The 24,022-nt window shown below is 34.5% G+C and overlaps 3 protein-coding genes across 4 annotated transcripts; 1 reads left to right on the forward strand and 2 right to left on the reverse strand.

Moving 5' to 3' along the window:
• Positions 1 to 2,121: 2,121 nt before the first annotated feature.
• On the reverse strand, positions 2,122 to 7,871 carry LOC107185573 (blood vessel epicardial substance-like). Of its 2 annotated transcripts, none has more exons than XM_015573283.1 (9): positions 7,811 to 7,871; positions 6,999 to 7,173; positions 6,354 to 6,615; positions 5,884 to 6,251; positions 4,838 to 4,995; positions 4,600 to 4,702; positions 4,385 to 4,525; positions 4,149 to 4,314; positions 2,122 to 2,451 (listed from the first exon to the last, which is right to left on the reverse strand). In XM_015573283.1, the coding sequence occupies exons 3-9, from the start codon at positions 6,574 to 6,576 to the stop codon at positions 2,327 to 2,329; spliced, it is 1,284 nt and encodes a 427-aa protein (XP_015428769.1). In that variant the 5' UTR covers positions 6,577 to 6,615; positions 6,999 to 7,173; positions 7,811 to 7,871; the 3' UTR covers positions 2,122 to 2,326. The 2 variants fall into 2 exon arrangements, with proteins under 2 accessions (XP_015428769.1, XP_015428768.1); XM_015573282.1 differs by lacking the exon at positions 7,811 to 7,871 and adding an exon at positions 7,505 to 7,760.
• Positions 7,872 to 7,943: 72 nt separating this feature from the next.
• LOC107185574 (lisH domain-containing protein FOPNL-like) lies at positions 7,944 to 9,012 on the forward strand. The gene is made up of 4 exons (XM_015573284.1): positions 7,944 to 7,967; positions 8,381 to 8,439; positions 8,578 to 8,787; positions 8,879 to 9,012. The coding sequence occupies exons 1-4, from the start codon at positions 7,960 to 7,962 to the stop codon at positions 9,010 to 9,012; spliced, it is 411 nt and encodes a 136-aa protein (XP_015428770.1). The 5' UTR covers positions 7,944 to 7,959.
• A 620-nt stretch (positions 9,013 to 9,632) lies between these two features.
• Positions 9,633 to 23,709, reverse strand: LOC107185612 (E3 ubiquitin-protein ligase RBBP6-like). Its single transcript, XM_015573338.1, is given in 16 exon segments — positions 9,633 to 11,094; positions 11,096 to 12,137; positions 12,608 to 12,841; positions 13,487 to 13,729; positions 18,115 to 18,408; positions 18,994 to 19,164; positions 19,274 to 19,561; positions 19,698 to 19,767; positions 20,232 to 20,541; positions 20,690 to 20,933; positions 21,010 to 21,271; positions 22,166 to 22,525; positions 22,612 to 22,778; positions 22,861 to 23,100; positions 23,222 to 23,456; positions 23,544 to 23,709. Coding segments are annotated over 16 exon segments (5,628 nt in total). The 3' UTR covers positions 9,633 to 9,792.
• Positions 23,710 to 24,022: the final 313 nt, after the last annotated feature.

Below are 24,022 nucleotides of genomic sequence, written 5' to 3' on the forward strand. Positions count from 1 at the left end.
ATGTATTACAACCTTAACTGGGCATGAATTAATTAGCAACAGTTTAAATTTTTTTTTAATGCATTTCGCTAAAGACTAGACAAAACTGTCTTCAAAGAGTTTCTTTATTCCTTCTGAATTTGTTTTCCTAAAACTGTATCCAATCATCAAAACCTGAGATTGTTATTTTAAATTTCAGTACGTAATACTTTCACTATTTCCATTGAAAGTAAAGTGAAAATTATGTTCTATGTTTTTTTTCTTCTCTTTTCTAAAGCAAATGAAAAACTTTCCTAGAAACTTTGCACATTAAGTAATGAAACATTCATTTCTCTGTGCGTATCGATTCCGTTTCTTTTTTTTTTTCTGTTTTAGCTCGTATCTCGCTTAATATTACAATAATCGATTCTAACCATAATTACCACTGACAAGTAAAATTAGAGGAAACACTAACATCGTTTTCCCAAACGAAAGGAATGATAATCGTGTCTTTAATATTATTGTAACGATTTCCGATAATTTTACAATATTAACCGTTAAAAGTTATATGCATTTTTATCTCTCTATCTGTGATGTATATCAATATAAATATCCCATCAATGTGGCTTACGTCGCAATTTTATTATCATTCAGCGCTTTTTGGCGTAACTTCCTGTTTCATTCTCCATTCCGAACGCCCATTGTCTGATGACGTTATGAAATATCATTATGATTCGCGCGATAATCCTTTCAAAAACTATTCTCGAATAGTTTTGACGGCGGAAACGGCCAGCTGCCGGCAGAAACTGCTTGTAAATTAGAGGTATCGTGCACCAAAGTGAGTTCCCCACGTGTAGAAACGTAGAAATAGAGTGATTTTAATGAAGTTGAATATCAAAACAAGTTTCAATAATATCAGACTGTATCTAACACTAGAAACTATGTTCGAAGGATACTAAAACGGATCATTAACATTCCCTCCACCGCCACCTGAAATAAAGACCAATTTAAATGGTCCCATTCAACGTAATCATAGGAAATCATCACTTGGCTTACGGTACACATAGGTTTCCGACGGCAACCTCCCTTAAACGATATCGAATGAACATGTAAATTAGTACACATTAATATTGTATATATCGTTTTCTTAAAAAACGAATAAATGAAATGCAAGTAAAAAGGCACTATATCTGGGTATGGGAAACAATCAGGTATTTAGGCCTCCCTAACATTTTTTGTTTGTTTGTTTGTTTATATACCATATACTTCCAGTAAATCACAGATCTCTCAGTGAAGAAGTTACGCCGTTGCGATCGAACAACTTCCATATTCTATTACACACGTAAAAGTCTTTGTTTCGGTTGGTACTAAACATATATGCATGTTAAGAGGAAAATCATTGTAAATTAGAAACGGCCACCCTTAAACCAGTTCGGTGGTATTCAATAATACATTGGAAGCATAAAGTAATATTTTAGTCGTAACGTTGTTTCGTTTATTTTTTCTTTTTTTTATAAACTAGGATGGAACCATTATGCTATTAAACGATGAAATGCTCTCTTTATCCCATTAATAATAATACTTGACTAGTTGTGGGAGAAATTATTAATTGGCAAGAGAACCTTTTTAATTGTTCCATACGCATAGTATTACCATGCCATGTTTCTCCTATGATGTCGAATACATTTCATCGTTATTTATGTAAAAAGACCGATGTCGCTTTTATATTGACTGTCGAGGATGACACTCATCTAACAATCGTTTCATTAAACAGGTGTTTCGTGATCAGTCTCTTCAATTCTTCCCAATCGCCATGCATTTGGATCTCCAGCTGCTGCAACGGAACAATGGAAACGAGATTCTTCACATATTTTCATCTAACAAAACCGGTTATCGTATTTAAAACAACGATATATTTGTACTATGCGAACTGTGTTTATGTACAACTGTAATAAAATTCTTCGTAATATAACTTTATTGAATATATCACCTAAAACCTTTTGATATAGCAATAAGGAGATAGAGGAAAATAACCATAACTGTACAATAAAGAATATCTTGCTACCAGAACTTGTATTTCGATTTACTGTCACTGAGTCTTATAAAACGAATCACGATTTTACTGTACAAAATCTGACAATACCGGTCAAATTGCTTCCTGGGTATCGTTAATACGAACAACATGTAAAACAATGTTACATAAGCACAGAGACAACTCACCTGAATACAATAACCAGAAGAAAAAAACAAATGAGTTTACCCGGCGGTATTTGTGTAACATACGGGTATCCATTGTAGAAACATAATACATATACATCACGTACAAATTTTGTGCTAGGGTAATTGCACAGCCTGTGTCACAGGGATATTATAAGGAAGTCTGAACTTTGTTTTGTTGCACAGGATCTAAGGGAGGTGTACGTAGGTGATTGATATGATGCAAAGTGTTGTTCAGCACTTCCTGAGTCGTGTACAGCAGCGGCATTCTCTCTTCTATCCAAAGCAAAATCAAAATTGATGCACAATTATAAAAAGTGTTGTAACAGATACATAAACTTATCGTGACCTTAATAAGTAAAACTGGTAACTCCATTTGACGGAACTTTACAGTAGAACAATAAAACAGTTCAGAATTAATTGAACTTAATAAATTACAGAAAATAAGTAAGTTTTTTGAACTTTATTAAATTTATAGGAGTTGCGGAATTATTTAGAAAAATGTATTTATTTTTTAGGGTTTTGAGGGACACTAAAATGCAAAATTAGCCCAAAAGTGGAATTATGAGGTTTATTATTAAGGTCACGTTATGTTATTAGTGTTATTGCTAATTTGTAAACGCATGCACTATTTATCGTGCGAATAACAATTTTTAAACACACTTTCTACATAACTGCTCTCAGGTTTTCCATTATTGATATGTCTTGTATATTATGGTTTATTATCATGAATGCTGATTCGCAATTATTATCTTTCTACAGAGTAAAAGTATGAACACATTTTAATGATCGTTAATAATTTAACTGCAAAATTTGAATAGCACATGAAAAAAAATTTTTGTTAACATTCAACAGATTGCAATCTGTACAAAAAAATTGATTCAAGTTGATATTGAATATAGTCGATCGAAACAAAAACCCAAGAACATCTTGCTCTTTGTGCAAAAAAAGGAGCATGTGCAAATATAACTGTACAGGAAGAAAACTATTTTACTATTTAAGGAATTGAAATGGAACTTAAAATCTTAACAGTTACAAAAGATTAAAAAACTATGAATTGTTTTCGCCTGTTGTCACTCTGAAGTTTTAATTATTTTAACCAGCTGAATATATTGACAAGAAAATTTTGTGAAAATATAAACTTTTAGGGTTCAATAAAATAGATAGATTACATGCACATGCATAAGTTTAAAATACATAATCCCCCGATAAAAATCTGCAGAAAATTCAAAGTTTGTCTTTATATAACTCTCATAAATAAAATTTAAAATCTAACTCCCTTCTTCATATTTCATACGTGATAGTTGAGTATCTATCAAATTTGAAAGAGGAAACTTTGAATTTTTATTATTATTATTTACGAGCGAAAATTTCGCCTTTGAGAAAATGATGCCAACCAATAAAACAGCTTATAATTGTAAAATTAAGCCTTATTGGATAGTTGTATGTATACAGCAATTTCTTTTTCTATTAGTTTCATATATAAACTCGATTCACCAAGCATGTTTCACATTTTTAAAAATATCATTATATATACACTAAAATACATTAAACTGCAAGAGAACGTTAATTATAAATAATTTGTCATATACTTAAATATGTATTGTAAATAGTTGTATATGAATTATATGTATGGGCACTGGAGCATACATATTTAAAATAATACGAATAACTTAAAAATTGATTAGTACCGTGAAATCTTTAGTATAAATCCTTGTACGTATATTACAAAGTTACTTTGTCAAATATCAGTGACCAACTATGAAAGGTATCAGGACATGTACATAAATATACAAATAAAAAAGGCAGAAAATAATACACAAGTTTCCACGTACAGCAATGTTTAAAAAGTTTATATCACGATAAATACAGGCACTTAACATTTATGACACGATAAAGAAATGTTTAGATAAAAATATTTGAAACAGAAACATAATGTGCTTTCACATTCTAAAAAGTTAAAAGTTACTTACCTTGAAGTTGACGACTGATGAGAGCGGTAATACCTTGACTGTCACCAGTCTTTTTCACAACGAAAAGTTTGGTGTCGGGATCATTTTCTAAGGCTCCAATACCACCCAAACCAATTACTTGACCATTTTGTTGCTGATGACTACTAGCAGCCATTGTCTCGCTGACCTATTGTTATTGTAATGTAATAGTATTGGTAACAGTGTTGCTATTTGTAATTTAAATGTGTCGAACATACCTGCATCAATTTTTTTACTACATCCCTTCCCAAAATGTGATCAAACACTGCCTGCAGAAATTGATCACTAATTATGCTTAATTTTAACTTGTCTCTATGCCATAATAATATTCTTGATTCCTCCATAGCTGTTATTGATACCTATACGAAAATATTGTTACCTTAACCACACGTTTTTGCGCCAAGTATACAAATTATGGAGGAGTTCTACAAACCTGAAAGTACTCATCCGTGGAGACACCAAACCATTCTGGAGAATCCAGGAACTGATGTGGGAAGACAATGTGCAATGCTCTTCCATTTTGTGATACTACTAATCTAAAAGAAGGTTGTAGAAAACACATAATTTGAATACAGAGATATATGTTTGTTACGTACAAAAAAATATAAAAAATATTCAAAGACGTTTTGTGAGTATAATTCGCGTTATTTGTATATATATTGTATGCTTACTTTCCAGAAAGTACCAAAGATAAAGAATCTACTTTGGTCACTTTTTCTTGGGCATAAACTTCTTGATATTTCAACTGTCGTATAACCTTCATACAATTTAATACTTTTTTAAATTGATGACGTGATACTCTCAGCGGCTGGAACACTGCAATATACACCTGTACGAAAAACAATGAAATGAAGTATAAAATATATACAATATTATTTCGTACGAAGAATTAATAAACAAAAAAAAAGAAAAAATACTTTTCCTGAATGTTTTGCGTATTACTTCTGCCGAAAGTATCATTTGTAAACAACTCATGTTAAAGTAAAACCACATCTTTTACGGTACTTTTTAATAATTGGATGATCAATCATTTACTAATTAAAAAGATAATACTTTTTCATACAGAAAGCATATTATACTGTAAAGAAATTGCTCGTGTTACACGTACGAAGATGCAAACGAAAGATAGTATATAAAAAAATTACAGCAGAATGCAGATGCAATAGCCAAACGTACAAGCGATTTACAGTAATCACTAATTCTAATATATCTATCTATAAGGTCTAGAACAGTAATATTATACTAACTAATGTACACAATGTTACACTACAAGTAATATTCAAGAAAGTGATAATACAGTACAATTTTTCCCAAAGATACATATATATCAAATATTGACTTAAAAATGAACAGCCAACTTAATACCTGGAATTACTCATTTTCTATTTTGTAATGGCATTCGTTACATCAACTAGAACAGTGTCTATTTAAAACGTTTCTAGCCCTCGGAGTACTTTTTATTCTAATTATTCATAAAAAAAACAAAATTCTGGTTTGACTATGTGTTTTGTAGAAAAAAAAGAAACATATCTAATAATGTATATATAGTATTGCACATGGAATAATCGAATACTTCATCTAATGCTTATAATATTCAACACAATTCTCACTAGTGTAAAAATCAAACTGGACAATTACACATGTACAGTGTGTTAAAATAAGATTGTTCTGCGACACCGAGTCAGAGAATCTTTCTCCTGTTCTCCACTTGGCTTACCTCTTCAACTTCCCTTGAAAACTTGATAGGCCTGAGCTTGTAAAGAAGCGTGCATACATGGACGAAGTTGATGGCAACAAACAGAGCATTCCAGAGAGCAGCGTCCAGCCAGCAAGCTATTGTCCAGCCCCACAAAGCAAGAAAGGCACAGCCCACGAGTAGAGTGCACCTTAAATAGAGTACACCGTGTATGCCACTTGGTGCAAGGTGTGACAATAGAAAGAAGGCATTCGCTAGTTGAAAGTAGATGTGGTTCACAGAAATTCCTTGATACGGCTGGCAGGTAAGAACTCCGTACAGAAAGGTTGGAGGCACTATCGGCGAATGTGGAGAACCAGATTCGTGACTGACCACTGACAAACCAGTAGCTGGAAAACATTTCCGTATATTTTAGAGCTATTCCAGGCAGTAGCATTGCTGATTATCTTATAAGTTTTTTTTTTTACGCGTAAAAGAACGTATATACATACCTGCTCTATTATCAGTGGTCACATTCCTACATTCGTCGTCTTCATGGTGCGTTGAGATCGGTAGTGACACTTCCGACGTGACAGTATTATGAGGAACATTAGATGCAGCTGCATTCGTTAAGCTGGCATCGATACCGAAAGACGTCAAAGAGAGAATTACAAGAAATAAAATAGAAGCACGCCAGCCTTCTCGGCTACCTATAGGATCAAAACAGATCCACATCCCAGCATCACCATCAAGCTGAATCAATTTCGTCTTACTCTGGAACATCAACGACAAACACTACTTAGTTCTAAAGACATAAGATGCTGGATAGACACGGACAAAATACACATAATTCTTAATGTTCCCAAATAGTCTGTGTGAAATTGAGAATTGTTTCCACACCATAAAACACAGTCAAAAAGGACAAATAAACCGATTAAGAATTATATTAATTAAAAGCATTTCTCTTCAAAAAGAGGAAGGAATATTTTCACTTAAAATTGAGATTAAACGAAGATTTCTAGAAGGGCATACTTCTTAGTTTGTGTTAGATCAAAACAAGAAAAGAACTCAATTTTTGTAGGCAGATTGTGTAAAAGAAATCTATGTAAGAACAGAATTAAGTATATATGTACATGTATTAACTGGTCGCTTCATACTTATTCATAGAAGATATTAATTTGAATGCTATATGCCACTCGTGAATGTCCTGTCATCGTTCACATTTCTACTCTCAGCTAAAATTAGAGCTCGAAGACAAATACCATCTCGTGGATTTCAAGTTAAGGAAGGGTATTTGCATTACCAACAGCTGTGGGAAGACTATGGAAACGTCTGTAACAAACACACATGTATGTATATGATATGCATGGTCTCCACTCATGTTTGTTGTCAATAAATTAATGAAAAGTATCAACTGACATTTTACGCTGACACGATAGAATAGCTAAATAAGGTGAAAATGTCAAGATACGATCAAACAATAGAATACAAATTTTCACGGTCATCTGTAACGATACGAATTCACGAATTCGTCGAATTCTCTGACAAACAGCATTCGGGACCGGACACTACGATTATATTCGTTTTCCGCGCATTAGCGAACGGGTACATCGAAGCACGTTACAAAGTATCGTATCGAAATCAATAAATATAACTTACTTACTCATGGAAAATTTGAATAGATGTGATCGTACGCAAGGCATACAGATGAAAAAATCAACAGTGACGTCGAGCGATCCGATAGTTGAAATAAACCAAGCTTCGTACGCGAAACAAACTTGCTATCTAATGTACGTCAAACTAGCAGAAAGACGTCACTCTAGCAGGGGCAAGTAGAGACGACGGTCTAGAGAATTGGGAATCCGAAAGGGGATAAAATAGGCCACTCGGCCCCTAATTTAAGGTTTGTTCGAAAACCGATTAGCGAAAAACTAACGTGACACGCGAGAAAAAAAACAAACATACGAACCACATCGCTATTATGTTGCGGCAAATTAGCTATAGACCGGAATATACAAGGTGGCGAATCGAATCTATTGGGGGACCCGACGCCATTCAGTTTGAAATTCAAAGTTTTTACGAATATGAACGGGCCGGATCGGTTTGCATTTTTGGCGTATGCAAATGTGCGTAACTGGAGATGAAATGAAAATCACCGGGATGTTTGCCCGGTTTTTAATTTAATTAACTTCGTGAATTATTGAGCTAACTTTTCTTTTGATAATCGTAGCGAAATGCGTGCGTCGTCCCTGAGAATGGCAATTTGCATAAACACCTGCTGTCTATTTATCATTTTATAAAATGTCGGATTATTTCGATCAATTTGATGTTCATTTAGTTACATATTATTCGGAGATGCGGTATTTTACATATTTTGTTTCATGATTTTTGGAAACATTTCGATCTGAATTGCGTCTCGCGTGCATTCGATCGTTGTAAACTTGAAAATAGCTTTGAAACTGTCTTGTATACACGATGCCACTTTAAACAAACTCGATAGTAGCAACATTTTACTCATCTGAAATTACCTTTTTTTTAGTTGTTTTCTGCTGTGGATCAATTTAGCAAAAATGGCAATGGAAAAGGATTTACTCAATGGTATCTGTTTAGTAATTACACGATATGTATTCCTAGTTGTAGAATGTTAATTCGTTGAATAAAATGCTTCGTTTATGTTTTCGATTTCATATATTATAAGAGCTTCTTAGAACTTATTAACAATATTTCTTTATACAGCTGTAAGGGATTCACTTAAAGCTAGTGGTGAACTAAATAATATAAAGGCTGAAATGCGTACAAAAGTCATAGAGTTATTGGGAAATTCGAACAATGGTAACAAACAGAAACTACCGAAGCCGCCGCACGACATTGCGCTTTTAAATGAACTTATTCGAGAATATTTAGACAGCATGGGATACAAATATAGTTCTACTGTATTTATGTCAGGTATTACAAACATGTATTTAATACGTAATATACATTAGGAATGAATAATTATTAATTAACATGTCTAAAAAAAAAACATGGTATATTTTAGAGTGTAACTTATCAAAGCAACCTCTAGATAGATTTTTACTTGCTCAAAGTTTGGGAGTAACAGAAAATGATGACGAAAGAGAGCTACCACTACTCTGTAATATTTTGGAAACAGTAAAGAACATGAGAAATTAAATTATTTTGTTTGATGAAATAAACAAAATTAAAATGTACAGCAATTTAGGTAATATAATTGAATTCATTCACGAATAAAGAATATGTTAATTTAAACACGATAAACTACGATTTTTTTTTAATGTACTTAAATTTCCATTGTTTGTGGGTGCACAATATTTTATTCAACAATATATAAGTTAAAAGAATTTTGTCTTTTTATTTTATGACATCTTTTACATATTGACAGTACATTACGAAAGTACAATATAATGCTGAGATATTGGAGATCTTAAACATAATTGCTGTTACTTTCTAAAATATTGTACCAGATTTCTTAATGATACCATTATCTACTGAATGCTATAATATACATCACTTACTGTAATGAATTTACTTACATCATTTTATTGTTGAAATTGAAATGTGGACAATAATATTGTAAAGGCCTTAATAACATTTCAAAATTAAATATAAACAAAAATCAAATGTCGTACCTATCTTTTTCCCACTTGTTATTTCATCGAATATATCAATCCCAAAATCATGAACTCCTCCCATAATAAGTAGTAAATCGATAGTGACTGTTTCAAAATTAAGTTTGAACACTGTTATAGTATTATAAATAGAGAATAAGTTCTACCTCGTTTTGCATCAGACAACGATCTTGTATTCGGTGCACAGAATTCTAAATAATTCTGGTTAGAGAATCTTATATTAAAAAGCATTCACAAAGAAAGAAAGTTCCCGTCAGAATTACATTTTTTTTTTTTCGTTAAATAGTAAAGACATCTATCGATATCATTTGTGCTTCGACTTTTTCTTCTTCTTCGACTGTTTGCTTCTGCTCTTTGATTTCTTCGACTTCTTTTTGTGTTTCTCCTCGTCGCTACTTGTGTCCGACGAATCCGAATACGTATCCGAATCCGAGCTAGTATCCCTTTTACTGGACTTCTTCTTCTTATGCTTCTTGTGTTTCTTTTTCTTCTTCTTGTGTGACTCGTCCGAACTGTCGGAATCTGTACTCGTAGTATCCGAGCTACTGGATGAATCCTCGCTGCTCGTCGACTTTGACCTCTTTTTAAGAGACTTTAGCTCCACTTCCTTCTCTATGTCTGGCTCATCGAGCTTCAGTTTCTTCGCTGGCAACGGCATCATTTTTCCGTCATCGCCGTCTGATTCGGAATCCGAAGCGCTATAGTCAGGCTCGAAACTAGCTTCGTCGAGTATACTACGTTTACGATCCGAAACAAGTCTCGGATTCTTCCGTTGTTTCTTCACAATCTCCGTGACAGGAGGCTCGGGGTTCTCGTAACTGATTTTCGTTTCGCTAGCCTCGGGCTTCTCCTTCATGGCCAAGTTTTCCTTATGCTTCTGTTTCTTTTCCGAATTCTTCTCTTTGTCCTTCTTGTGTTTCTTCTCTTTTCGTTTCTTGTGCTCTTTAGACTTACTCCTACTTCGATGCTCCTTCTTTCTCTTCTTCTCCTCCTTTGACTTCTTCTCCCGCCTCCTGTCCTCATCGTCTTCCTTGCCCTTCAGAAGGCTCACCTTTGGAATCTCGTTCCTTTTGAAGGCGCACGTGGGCGTCCTTCCTCTTCTTTCCCTGTCCCGTTCCTTCTCCCTGTCCTTCTCCATTCTGTCCCCTTTCGAATCGTTCCGAATGGACCTGAAGTCACCCCTGGCGTCCATTCGTGGATCCCTCTCGGATCTCATGTCGTGTCGTTCGCTTCTGAAATCATTTCGATCCTTCGAACGATCCGTCCTGTCTTTATTATCGCGTTTCCTGTCATCGAGGAACACCTTACGCTCGTTCCCTGGCAGAGGTAACGACGTGTCCACGCGTCTATCCAGAAGTGGGGAGATTCTCTTCTCTCTGTTGCCTCTAGGAGAACGACTTCTCGACTGCGTTTCACTCTTCGTCTCGCGTCTCTCTAAGAAACTCTTAATCGGGCTGATTTTACGTTCCTTATTCTCCTCCACTTTCTCACCTAACCTCTCTTTCGCGGAAAGTCTCGTCGGCGAATAAGTCTCCGGTACTGGCTTGAACTTCGTTCGGTCCAACTTCGCTTTTTTTACCGGCTCGGTGATCTCGACGTTCCTTTCATCTGCTCTCGCTGATCTTTTTTATCTCGATGGGTCGAATGGCGTTAATGGCTTTCTGGAAAATCGCGTTCTCCGCTCGTTTTAACACCTCCGACGTGACTACCTTCGTTGACTTGGGCTCGTCCAGTTGTATCTTTTCTGTGGGAGACACGCATACTTCATCGGACTTTTCAATAGTATCATCTCTCTCCCACTTGGAGAGTTCAGGTAGTGGAGCCAAGAATTCGTCTTTCTTCGGCGATTTCTCCTCCAGTAAAGTGATTTTCTCCTCTGTTTCGTTCTCCGAAAGTAAAGAATATTTCTCTGTAATCACGGTATTTATTTCCGCATCGTCCAACCCACTATAGAGACTATCGATAGGCTTGGCTTCGGATTTTAACTCTGGGATCGGCTTAAAATTAGGATTAGGAGGATTCGTTCCGAATTCCGTATGGTCGATTCGTTCTGGACTGGTTTCGTTGAACTCCGGTGGTTCCGGATTCATAGCTAAGGATTTATCCTCGAATTCCTCTTTAATTGACTCCTCTATGATAGCCTCCGTGGGAATGCATTCTATCCTGCTGTCCATATTTTCATCTTCGCTCACAGGCTTCATTGGATCGAGTTTCACAGGCGACATAACTTCCTGTTTAGTCTCTATAATCGAGTCCTCTTGCTCGGATGACTTAGTTTGTTCGTCTTTCGTCGCCTCTTTCTGACCAGATTTCTTCTCCTTCTTCTTTTTCTTCTTCTTCTCCTTTTCTTCGTCCTTCTTCTTCTTTTTCTCTTTAATCTTCTTCTCCTTCTTCTTCTCCTCGCTCTTCTCCTCGTGATCCTTGTCCTTCTTCTTTATGCGTTCAGGCGACACGTCCTTGGCATCTGTCCTGGACTTTTGTAAATAGGGCGTTGGACTTTTCCGTGGCTTCTTCCTCTCCACAGAACGTCTTTCGTAACGTTCATGTCGATCTCGATCCTTCTCGGGTTCATATTCTCGCTCACGTCTGTCTTTCTCGCGACTACGATTTTTGTCGTCTTGTCTGTGACGATCCCTGTCGTCTCTGTAACTGTAGCAACAAAATAATCATTGACATTTTTCAGCTAGTCTTCCTAACCTCATCTAATCGTCTAACGTTAAATAAGAATTATCAATATTTCTAAAATGAATTTGCTGTTACACTTTCTCTACTGTACAAAAAAAAATGATCATAATACATATTATGTCTTTCAACGTATAGAAAAAGTATAAGTATCATGAATATATTGAATAAAATGTGAAGCCAGTTTTCATAACCTCATCTAATCGTCAAATGTTAAATAGTAATTATCAATATTTCTAGAATGAATTTTCTGTTACACTTTCTCTGCAATACAAAATATAAATAAATAATCATAATACATATTATGTCTTTCAACGTGTAGAACAAGTATAACTATCATAAGTATATTGAATAAAATATAAAGTAAAATAGAATTAAGTGGCAGTAATTGGGACATTTACCCTACACATGGAACATTCTTCAACGGAACTACGCACCGATCTTTTTCATAATCTTTCTTTTCAATATGTCTATCGTCATCCCGACGATCACGTGTATGTCTGTCGTCTCGTTCCTTTTCCTTTTCTCTCCTGTCACGTTCGTCCTTCTCTCGTGGCCTGTCGTCATGATCCCTGGGTAATACTTGTCTGTCGCGATCCTCCCGATCCCGATTCAACACTCTACGATCCCTATCATCTCTCTCACGTAAACGATCATCCCGTTCACGTCCTCTGTAAAAAGCAATTACATTTAATTTTAAACCACACTAAAAAGCACGCCAGAAAAATTGTTTATTGTAGAGCGACATAAACCCGTCTTTATGACTATATTAGAAAACATATCCAATCTTGCACACATTAGGAACACCTTTAACCCTTGTGTTGGCAACCAAAATATTCACGGTTATTGAGCAATCAGAATACCCCTATTCTGATAGATTAGATAAACGTAGATAGAGTTTCCCTTCCTATAATATACCAAGTACTGTTTTAGACAAGAACGTAAAGAATCGTGAGAGAAAATTAAGAAATGGGTACCTGGGTACCCGATTGCCTACACAAGGGTTAAATTAGAAATTTTTCTAATGATATCAAACATCGTACAGTGTTTACGTTAATTATGTAGGGTGTTTCATAATATGTGGGACCCACTCCAACAGTGCATGGGAGAAGTAAAAGTAAAGAAAGAGGTTCACGTACACATGTATCCTATTTGATCTTGTTCCTAGATTACGGCTACTTAGTATTACTTTGTATTCCAATAATTCTAAATGACATATGGAACTAATGTTCCTGGCTCTGTTAAACACAATCTACTATTTGCATACGATACTAGATAACGTTCTGGAATTTTAATAGTTAAAGTTGTTTGGGTACCTGTCGTCCCTTAATCTATCTCTTTCTTCAACGTCATGGTCTTTCAGAGAGTGCTCACGATCTTCTTGATCTCTCAGTGAACGTCGATCTCGGTCGTCACGCGAGGGTCTATCAGAGTGTTCAACACCTGGTGGCGAAAGATCGTAGTAACCTTCTGTTCCAGGAGGAGCGACATCGTCGAATCTTTTATGGGGAGCATCTCGCACAGGACTGGTGAAACGTTGAGTAGACGGTCCGGGATACCTGTTGACACAAAGTTTATAGAAAATGTTTACATTATTGCTGTACCACTATCAAAAAAGCATTACGGGTAGTTTTGCACTATAAAAATGAATACGATGTCAGTTTGTTAATTTACGGAATATAAAAATTTTAAATAAAAATAACAGTACACCCTGTATAGTTTGTATTCGATTAATTAAAATTTATTACAATTTTCTGATGCAGAATTATATTCTTTTTTTGTTTTTCTTGAATAAAAGTATTTGTAAGTAGTTAAGTAAGTTACTTAACAAAAGTAACATATGTTACTGATGTTTAATTATGTATACTTTGATTCTGGACCAAAGCGTAGTTTCTTTGTTCTGTTCAATTGAATGGTTGTTAAATAAACTTTAACTATGTCTTTTCTCTTACTAAAACACGGCCCATGGAAATTGAGACCTTTGTGTGACAATTACACTAAAGCTGAAAAGACGAACAGATAAAATTACTTAGTACCAAATAGGATTAAATATACTGTCTATAATATCATAAAAACGAAAAATAAATAAATCAACATTTATAACTTCAATTACATTTTGAATACAATGAGAATGTATAATTGCACCGATTGTATTCGTTTTCGAATATGAAAAGTACATAAAGTTACTCACCAAAAACGTAAACCGAACCATACAAATACTACTAAGTTAATGAATATAGTGTACAATGTATTTCGAAATTTTTATCTGTGTCACTTTGATAGATACTTTGCGACAGGAATTAGTAGTCTGTGACACTTTGTACTTCAAGCACTGAAAAACAGACAAAAGGAAATGTACTTTTTTTTTCTGTTACAAATGTTGATTTGGCCCTGAATTCACCTGATTCAGAAACCATGCGGATCTGTCAATCAGCTGGGTAGCTTCCAGAATCTCCAAGCAGCTCCTTGTTGTATACACTTTTCCGTGCTTCTCTCTTCTTCTTTCACTTTTTTGGTTATTTGTATATTTCATAACGTAATATCATTATGTACATACAAATAATAATCTTATATGCATGCAAATGATAAAATTATTTACTCAACGATATAGTAATAAAACATATTGAAAAAAAAAAAAATGAAAGTGAACAAAGATATCCGTGTTATTTTCATAAAAATATTTCCTTGCCTCGCGTACACAAAATTACATTCTTTGTGAGCAATACAACACATACCGCTATAAAGATATTAAAAGAAAACGTAATATTAAGAAATACAGTATTAAAAATACTTATGCTGCTACAAGTATATATAAAACTCATTGTTTACATGTATGTATACGATTAAAAGTGTAATCTATGTTTTTGATATTGTAAACTTATTTTGATAAGACTGTTATTTACCACAAAACACAACGGTTCAAGTTTATAGCTTCGAACGGTACGTTTAACATATATGATGACTAGTTGTTTTTCATAAAACGTTACTTAATTTCTTTGATAAAAAACTAGATATTAATATCACAGCAAGTATTCGATAATAAATATATGAAATATTACAGCATTTTTTTTAGCAATGCGAGACATAATTGCCTATTCGCATTTGCTCCATTGCTATCAAAACAATGTCAAGTAATAAGCTTTTTCTCAGTAATTTTGTAAAAAAAAAACTCCAATTTTCTTTTTAATTTAATGTGCTGCTTACATAAGCTCATCACGTTCAGTATAATAGAATTCGTAAATATTATTTTAATGCCAATGTGTTCACTGATATCACCGTATGAATCGGTATTGACGAATTATAAACAATCACCAACTTCATACAATTTGTATTGTATGTAAATATTTAGATTAACTGTTCACTTATGTAAGTAAGGATTGATAAATTATCACAGGCAGTACAATGTTTAGTTTAATTCTAGATTGTATCAGTTTCCAAAATTACCTCAATGCAAACCAATACATTCAACATAGCATAATTTAATCACAGTTGGAGTATTTACATTGAAGAACATACAACTAGAAAGGATCATTAAAGATAAAGACTTTATTAATTTGTTATTTTGTACTGTGTATAAATCATTTATTTAAAAATCTTAATAGTGCGTATCTATTAGATCCTTTTGGTTAAATGTTCCTCAATTTACATGTAAAACCCGAGTTGTTATTAAAACAACATGTATCACTTTAAAATGAGTATCACTAGCCTTGTCAGCGTTAATTGCAATCTCATCGATATGCTAACTAATCAAACTTTTTCTGTAATTCTTTATAATACTGTCATTAATCTTTCTTTCTAATGTATGGATCAAAATATTTCGTGAAAATTGCCTGCAAAGCAATTACCTAACAGCAATGTTTAAAGAAATTCTACAGAAGCAGAATAATTATTGATGTAGAATGATTCAGAAAAAAAAAAAAATGGAAGCTATTAATAAAAAAACAAATACATCTCTCTTTATAATTGACGTATAGTAATATTTATATTGTTAGAACCTGGATTATCCAAGATTTCATCTGCATTATAGTATGCTTTTGTAAATCTTACAAAAAGATGTTTATTTGTTTGAAAAAAAAAAGTGCATTTATTTTTATAGTTCTGATTACTTTTCTATATGCATTACCCAAAGTGTATTTTGGATAATCAAGATTGTTCGTTTAAATTTCACGTAAATTACGAATAAGGTTGTAGAATACGATTTGTCCAAAGAAATCAAATGCTTCCAAAAATTATCCAAGCACTTTCGCGATATTTTTTTTCTCCCGTAATATACGCAGAGCCTCTGAATAATGATACAGCAAAAGAATACAACACAAAATACATGTACTATATGTATAAGGTATACACACACCCGTTCGCACACTCATGTAGTAACTTGCACCGAGTATGTATTTGATATCTATGTATAAATACGTAGAAAAATAATAATGTACGCCGTTTAATACTATGTATCAGTAGGACCATTGTAAGGTACATAAGTAAATTATGTACTTTCAATACGTGTATAAAGAATGTATTTTATGAATTAGGTTGCAAACAAAGTAATGACTGCTTTCAAACTAATAATATATATCTACGAAACAGTCGTTAAATTATTTACAATCTAATTATTGATGTTTAAATTATTCATTTGTATCTTAGTAAATCCATTATAATCATAATTATTCTTCTATCACAGCTCCTTAGACATAAGGCATAATGATATCTGCCTTTAGTATTATCATCAATGAAGAACGAAATAATTCGTGAAAATCATGAAATCGAATGTTCACGGAAGAAAGTTTAAAAAAAAAATCATTTACATTCTATAAATATTATCTTGCTAATCCATAAGAAGAAATCTCACCACACACTACTATTAACATATTACTTCGACGATGGCAAAAAAAGTTTGCCGTTATACAAATAGTTGTATAAATCTATAATTTCGTACTGTGTCTTCAAAAGCTCTGTAAAATATATTTTATAAAGCAACTATCCACCTTTAATTTCAATAACAATTTACAATTTAGTATCTCTTAAATTTTCATTGTTTTATTCGAATTAAAATGTTAAATCGCTCGTATGTACATGTGCGTAATATAACGGTACTAAATTATTAAATCCATACAACTATCACTGTGCGTGCATGTGTATGTGGTCTGCATATTTTATAAACATATATATATATGTATATGTATGCTCGTACATATACAGGGTGTAACAAAAACTGTTACAGTTCCCTGAAATGGGTCACTCGTGGGGGAATTTGGGACAAGTTTCTTCTTAGCAAAAATATTATCCGAGGCTTGGTTAACGGGATATTAACGAAAAGCTCCAGTCTCTCAGAGCGCAAGTCTTGCGCGGGAACTTGGCCGACAGACTAGCGTTCTGATTGGCCTGAGTTTTTCGTTAATATCTCATTAACCCATTTGCATCATAAGCTCATATATGCGCGGAATTTTCCTGGCCATTATCACCGAAGCGCAGATATGCGCGCTTTATTGAACTAAATAAAATAATGAATTCTTTGTATACGCCATTTCTGTTTTCCTTTTTTATGCATTTTGCAACATTTCTATCTTTATACAATAAAAAAAAATTTTGGTGATATGAGCCAATTTTCCTTTTTTCCAAATGATGCAAATGGGTTAATAAAGCCTCGGATAACATTTTTCCTAAGGAAAAACTTGTCCCAAATCACCTCGCGAGTGTCCAATTTCAGGGACCTGCAACATTTTTATTACACTCTGTATACATATAAAATATACGTGCGTTATATAAGAAAACTTATTTGCATACACACATATCTCCTTAAGGTATAAAATCTATCGTCTCGCTCATATTACATTCAATCATGATTCCGGAGCGGTACTGGTGTTCTTAACCGGGACAGCGGCATAAGGTACGGTAGACTGTCTGCTTAGCGTGTACATGAATTAAAGTACTATTGAGGCGGAAATACCTGTTGTAGGAATCATAATAGTCTTTCCTGTCCGTAGGCGGAGGTCCCAAAGACATAAGCGGCGGTGGGTGACCTCCAGTGACTAGATGCGGCAGCAAAGGCGGTATATTATGTTGCGTCGGTTGGTTCCTTATCGGATATCTCGGTATTGGCCTCTCTCTAGGAGGTAAATCACGCTCCCGATCTCGGAATTGATAATCGTGCGCCGGCGAATCATTGTAATAACTATTATAGCCTTCTCTGGGCTCGCGTGATCTCGGTCGTTCTCTGTCACGATCCCTCTCTCTTTGAAATCTGAAAGTATAGTGTTCAATTACAATTTGCAACTATACAAACTTCGAAAATATTTTCTAACACGTTTGCTGCCGGCATCACATACGTGCGACACTCCATTTTCTAGGTTAGCGCACCTTATTAGATAACAGCAGAGTATGTTTTTCAATATTTATATTATACACCTTTACACCTGATCAAAAAGGTAAGAAGTGAATAGAATGATAAGACACTTCGCATAGTCTGCGATGAAGACGTTTTCGAAATAATATGATAGTAGCAAACGTATTAATCCTGAAATTACACAGTTGTGTTTCAGAAATCTAGTGCATCTTTTAAATCAAGAAGTGTCTGTTGTTTGAGGAATTTTGTTTTTTTGTACATTATATAAAAAAAAAACGTTGCTTTCGTTTCATCTTGTCCTTTGTGCAATTTACTAAACATTTTACTGAAGACAGGAAACATTAATATTTACTGTTGCCAGTAAAAAAAAAACCCAAGGTCTACAAAACCTCAAAGTGAAGTTTACGTTATGAAATGTCAGGATTAATTATAATTCAAGAAACTGTTTGTAAAAATGAAAATGATTTGGTTATATGTACATACCTCGGAGGTGATCTGGCCGGTGATCGGTATCTAGAAAGTACTTCTCTGTCTCGATCACGGTCACGGTCACGATCTCGGTCGCGATCACGATCACGGTCTCGATCACGGTCTCGATCTCTATCACGATCACGTTCTCGATCCCGTTCTCGACTCCGGGAATACGATCTAGATCTGTAAAAGGATATTGAATATTTTACACGATGAACGAATCGATTGACATTAATTTAAAGTATATTTTAAGTATAATTTTAAGTACATTTATATCAGAGATTTACTTTACCTGCTGATCGAGAAACTTCCACTCCTTGATCTACGCTTTGGGGTACGACTTCGCGCTCGCAAAGGTAAAGGTGATCTCGAGGACCTTCTTTTCGAAGGAGGACTTCTGGATCGACTCAAGCGTGTTGTGAACGGTGATCTGCGACCAAACGAACGTGATCTAGATCTAGTATAAGAACGAGATCTTGATCGTGTTCTACTTCGTCGTCTATGCTTTCCCAGCCTCCTGTCCCGTTCATCTTTTTCACGAAGCATTCGCTCGAAAGCTTCTAGAGGATCGTCAATTATACTAAAAAATCATATTATTATCATGTGCACAATATTTTTAATAGTATCTTTGAAGAAAGCATTTATAATCATACATCTACTACAACCTTTCGTGTTAGTTTCGTGTAGTTATTTCTTTCTGAAAAATATTAACTTACCCAGGTGGATTGCCATTATGTATATTTCTACTTAATCCTGGCGGTGGCGGCTGTAATCCTCGATAACCAACTGAAAAGGAACATTTGTCTTACGCACAGTTCAATGTTCCATTGTCTCATAAATCTTTTTATTCATACACCCATACCTCGCTTTACGGCCTAAATACGTTCCGGAAAAGTTGGCCGTGAAGCGAAAAGCCGTATAACGAATCCATTATTTTGATACAAACCCATACAAATTCAATTGGACCTGTTCCAATTTTTTATAGAATAATATAGTTTTTAGTTCATAAAGTATTGTATTCTTTTTATTTCCTACTAAAAATGCATTTTTTTTTGCCGTATAACGAAACATTGTGCACCGTAACTCGAAAGAGTGCCATAATTAAAAAAGGCCGTTATAGCGAAATGCCGTATAAAGAGCGGCCGTATCACGAGGTATAGATGTATTCATTTCGTTATGAATCTTCTGTTTCTTATTGAATATGCATTTTATTTAAGGAAAATTTAAGTATTTATTTAATTATTACTTACTATGGTGCATTCCCCTAAGTGGCCGCGGTGGTCCATTATAGTTCCTAGGTGGTTGCGATGGTCTATATCCTTGTTGTTGATAAGGAGGCCTTTCGTATCGCGGGGGTCCATAATGAGATCCTTGTTGATGAGGGTACATAGGTATCCGATGACTCATGTATGGATCCGGCAATAAAGGTGCATTGTGTGGCTGTACGTTAGGCGGAGGTTGATTGTAACTTGGTTGTGGTATACGATCTTCTCCGGGCGGAAATGGTAGAAGAGGTGGTTGGTTGCCAGACGAAGGTACGTGTAAGTGTGGCTCATCAACCTGAAATATTTACGAGCATACTATCAATCATGGAATAATTTTTGACTAAAATAACAAACTAAATAATTGATAAAGAAACTTTGGTAACCCGAAAACTCTGGCTCCGTTTAAAACTTGCGAAGCTTAATGTAAAATATTCTGTACTTACTGTTGGAGTGCCTGGACGATCTTCAGTTGATCTACGCATGGAATTATCATAATGCATACTAGGAGGATAATGTCCATCATCGGGTGGCAATCCTTGATAACCTTTCGATGGAGGTGGATTCATTAAATGTGGTAACGGTGCACCTTGATTACTATAGTCGGTGTGCTGAGAATGCCTAGGTGACAACGATCGTCTTCTGCTCAATGGTCGCAAATTTTCCATTCTACGACCACGTTCCCCACTTCTAACGAATGAAATTTAAAATTATTGATTTGTTGAAACTGACAGTATTTAATTTTCTGTCGATTTATGATCTTTACCTGTCACGATGGCCATCTCTGCTGAAACTTCTTCTACGCTCTCTTGGTTGCCTTTCGCCCAAGTACTCATTGTCACGATCTTTCTTTTCACGGCTTGGGGGATCACTTCTTTCTCTGTCTCTTTCTGGTGAACTACCGATAGCAGGAATTGGAAGTAAGGGCTCTGTTCCTGGAGGTGGTGGTACGTCTGTTTCTTCGTCTGCAGCCAACTTTGTCACAGAATCACTTTGCAAATCTGCTTCTGTTGTTGATTCAGGAAGTGCTATTAAATATAAATAATATTTAACACAATCAATCGAATTTCTTGTTCCATAGTATTCGATACTATAACACTTTCAACAGTTTATAGCCACCAAGTTGTACAATTCAATGTTTTGTCTTTATGTTTGAGGTTAAGTACGGACTATATCAATTGGTTTTATAAACCTGCATGTAACTTAAACACTACATTACACAGTAAGTTTATGTAGTTATTAAAGTAATTCGAATGATATAGAATAATCGTGGTATATATCGCTATTTAGAGGGAAAACATTTTAACCGAATATCGTATATGTTCTTTAATGGCCGTCTCTACCCGGCAACTTCGAAAAAGAGAAAATAATTTTATATCGAGAATTCACATTACAAAAATAATCACTTCTATTTTACCTGTAACGAAATATTTTTTTCCAAAGGCAAACAAATAAATCAAATTAACTACTTTTGATTATTTAGATAGACGAAACGCGAAAATTATATCGTCCTATAAATAAAACTGGTAACCCTTTTTAGCATTTATAGCATTACAAATACTTGAAATCCTGTTTTACTATAAAATTATATTCTTTTTTCTCTATTCTTAATATTAAACATAATTACATCAAAGGTTTACATATTATTGTTAAATTTTCTAATTGTTAAAATTCTGATCAATACTTTACTCGAAAATAACTTACTTTCAATAACACAAATAATGTTTACAATTACCGATTAAGAAGTGTAAATTAATTCAAAAGGTTCATCTTACTTTATGCTAAAGAAATGAAAGTTTAACAAAGATTATATTATAAAGAGATTTCAGATTCTCTGCAAAACAGGAACATACCAATTTCAAGACATATTATAATACTGTTATTTACGGTGAAGTAAATGCTTATTAAAAAAAATAGCTTACTTGCTGCTTGTGGTTGTTGCGCAGTGTTAGCTGGAAACTGCTGGGGAGCAGGCTCAAAATTTGCTGGCTGCGATTCCGCATTCTCCTGAGAAGGTGCAGCTGTGCCGGCTGGGGCTTGAGCAGGTTTGCTTTGGTTCAATGTTTGACTCGTCGGTTGTTCAGCCTTCGGTTTATCTGGTTGTCTATTCATCTGCACAGATGGCCTATATGTTTGTCTTTTTGCATATCCAGTCTCATTCTTAAAATTCATCACAGCATTCCGTAAGAAACGATTCGGTATGAGAGTTTCCGGCGACACATCCTTTTCGTTGCAATCAGGACATTCGTGTTCTTCAGATTCTAATAAGAATGTACGGATACCTATTGCACAATGCACAGAGAATCGATAAGAACGAACTGGCAAAATATATTAAATTATAATCATCGGTTAATAAACGAAAATTTACATTCATCGCAAAATGAATTCCCGCAACATGGTATCATTACTGCGTCGGCTAGAAGATCTTTGCAAATGTTGCACAATAAGTCTTCCGGAATTTCAGGCTTTTCCACAACAGGCTCTGGATCTTGTGAAAACGGTGGCCGTTCCTTTTTACCTTCTTTATAAGCTTGGCTACAAATATATCGAGTCTTGTACAGTGTATTGACAAGATAAAATAGGAAGTAAATTTCACTGATTCGATATTATAACTTACTGATCAATGGCTGGAACAGCATATTGGCCTGTGGGTGTCATCATAGCACCAGGAACTCTCGGTCCCTCTACCGGAACCATGAAACTTCTGGGAATACCTGTGCTTTTCTTAATTTCTATAGGCTCTTGGTTCGTTCCCAGTGGACAATTCTTTATCCAATGCCCTGGTTGGTGGCACTTATAACAACGATAATTCGCAGGCACATCACCAGTTTGATTAGCTCCGCGTATTTTCATGTAACTGTTGAAGATATATATTATATGACAATAATTTCGATATGAATCTTTTTTTTAAAACGCATAGAAAATGTACATAATTGAACTATGTAAGTAATAGAAATTTAAATAGAAAATTTAAATACTTTGATGGATCATAGTCTTGTGTCGACTGAGTCATCATTGCTCGAATCTTATCTTCTTCAGAACCATCGAGCCGTGTAAGATCTACACCTCGGCCTAGATTCGATTCATCCTTTAAGTTACTAAACGAAGGGGTTTCATTCCTATCCCAAGATCGCTTCTGTTGCACTGTTAACGGAACTCTAGCGACGATCAGGCTAGTGTTCTTTGCGATCAAAGCATTATCATCCGTATAATCTGAAACGTCAATTTTTAATATCATGGATTAACTTGAACATTATTCTTCAGTCGTGAAAAAATTTTTGAGAAATATAATGCATTTGCCTTCTTTAGTTTGCGCATTTGTTATTTGCAAATCAAAATCTGTATTCTTTCCTATACGCTTCTGATGGAAAATGGCTTTTTTTAAGTCTGCCACTGAAATGTGCAATCCATCAAAGGATACAGTGTCATAGTCCAATGTGGACTTAAATTTATAGTGTACTGACATCTTTGTTATTTATATATAGCCTATAAACAGACAATAAAAAACATTACATGTGCACTATTATAATAAACATGTACAAAGTAACATTTTAAACTCCATATACAACTGTATGTTTTAAAAAATTGAACGTGTTTTGGTATTTTTTGCAAGCCAATAATAAGATTCTCCAATATATTAGGCTGCTGTGTAAATTTTGTTCACTAGCTTTTCAAAGGATAAAAAGGAAAAGTCTATTATTATTTTCAGAGTATAAAGTATAATTGACAACTATAGTTTTAATTACATTACAATGTAATGCATAATATCAATTATTTTT

This window comes from Dufourea novaeangliae, unplaced genomic scaffold, assembly GCF_001272555.1.
Source record: "Dufourea novaeangliae isolate 0120121106 unplaced genomic scaffold, ASM127255v1 scaffold48, whole genome shotgun sequence".
Lineage (NCBI taxonomy): Eukaryota > Metazoa > Arthropoda > Insecta > Hymenoptera > Halictidae > Dufourea > Dufourea novaeangliae.

Coding starts and splice junctions, on each gene's coding strand:
- LOC107185573 (XM_015573283.1), bottom strand. CDS start 6,576: ATGTGGATCTGTTTTGATCCTATAGGTAGCCGAGAAGGCTGGCGTGCT. Junction 4,526..4,599: donor CCACGGATGAGTACTTTCAG/GTTTGTAGAACT, acceptor ATTTTCGTATAG/GTATCAATAACAGCTATGGA. Junction 4,315..4,384: donor TAGTAAAAAAATTGATGCAG/GTATGTTCGACA, acceptor CAATAACAATAG/GTCAGCGAGACAATGGCTGC.
- LOC107185574 (XM_015573284.1), top strand. Junction 8,440..8,577: donor GGAAAAGGATTTACTCAATG/GTATCTGTTTAG, acceptor TTCTTTATACAG/CTGTAAGGGATTCACTTAAA. Junction 8,788..8,878: donor TTCTACTGTATTTATGTCAG/GTATTACAAACA, acceptor GGTATATTTTAG/AGTGTAACTTATCAAAGCAA.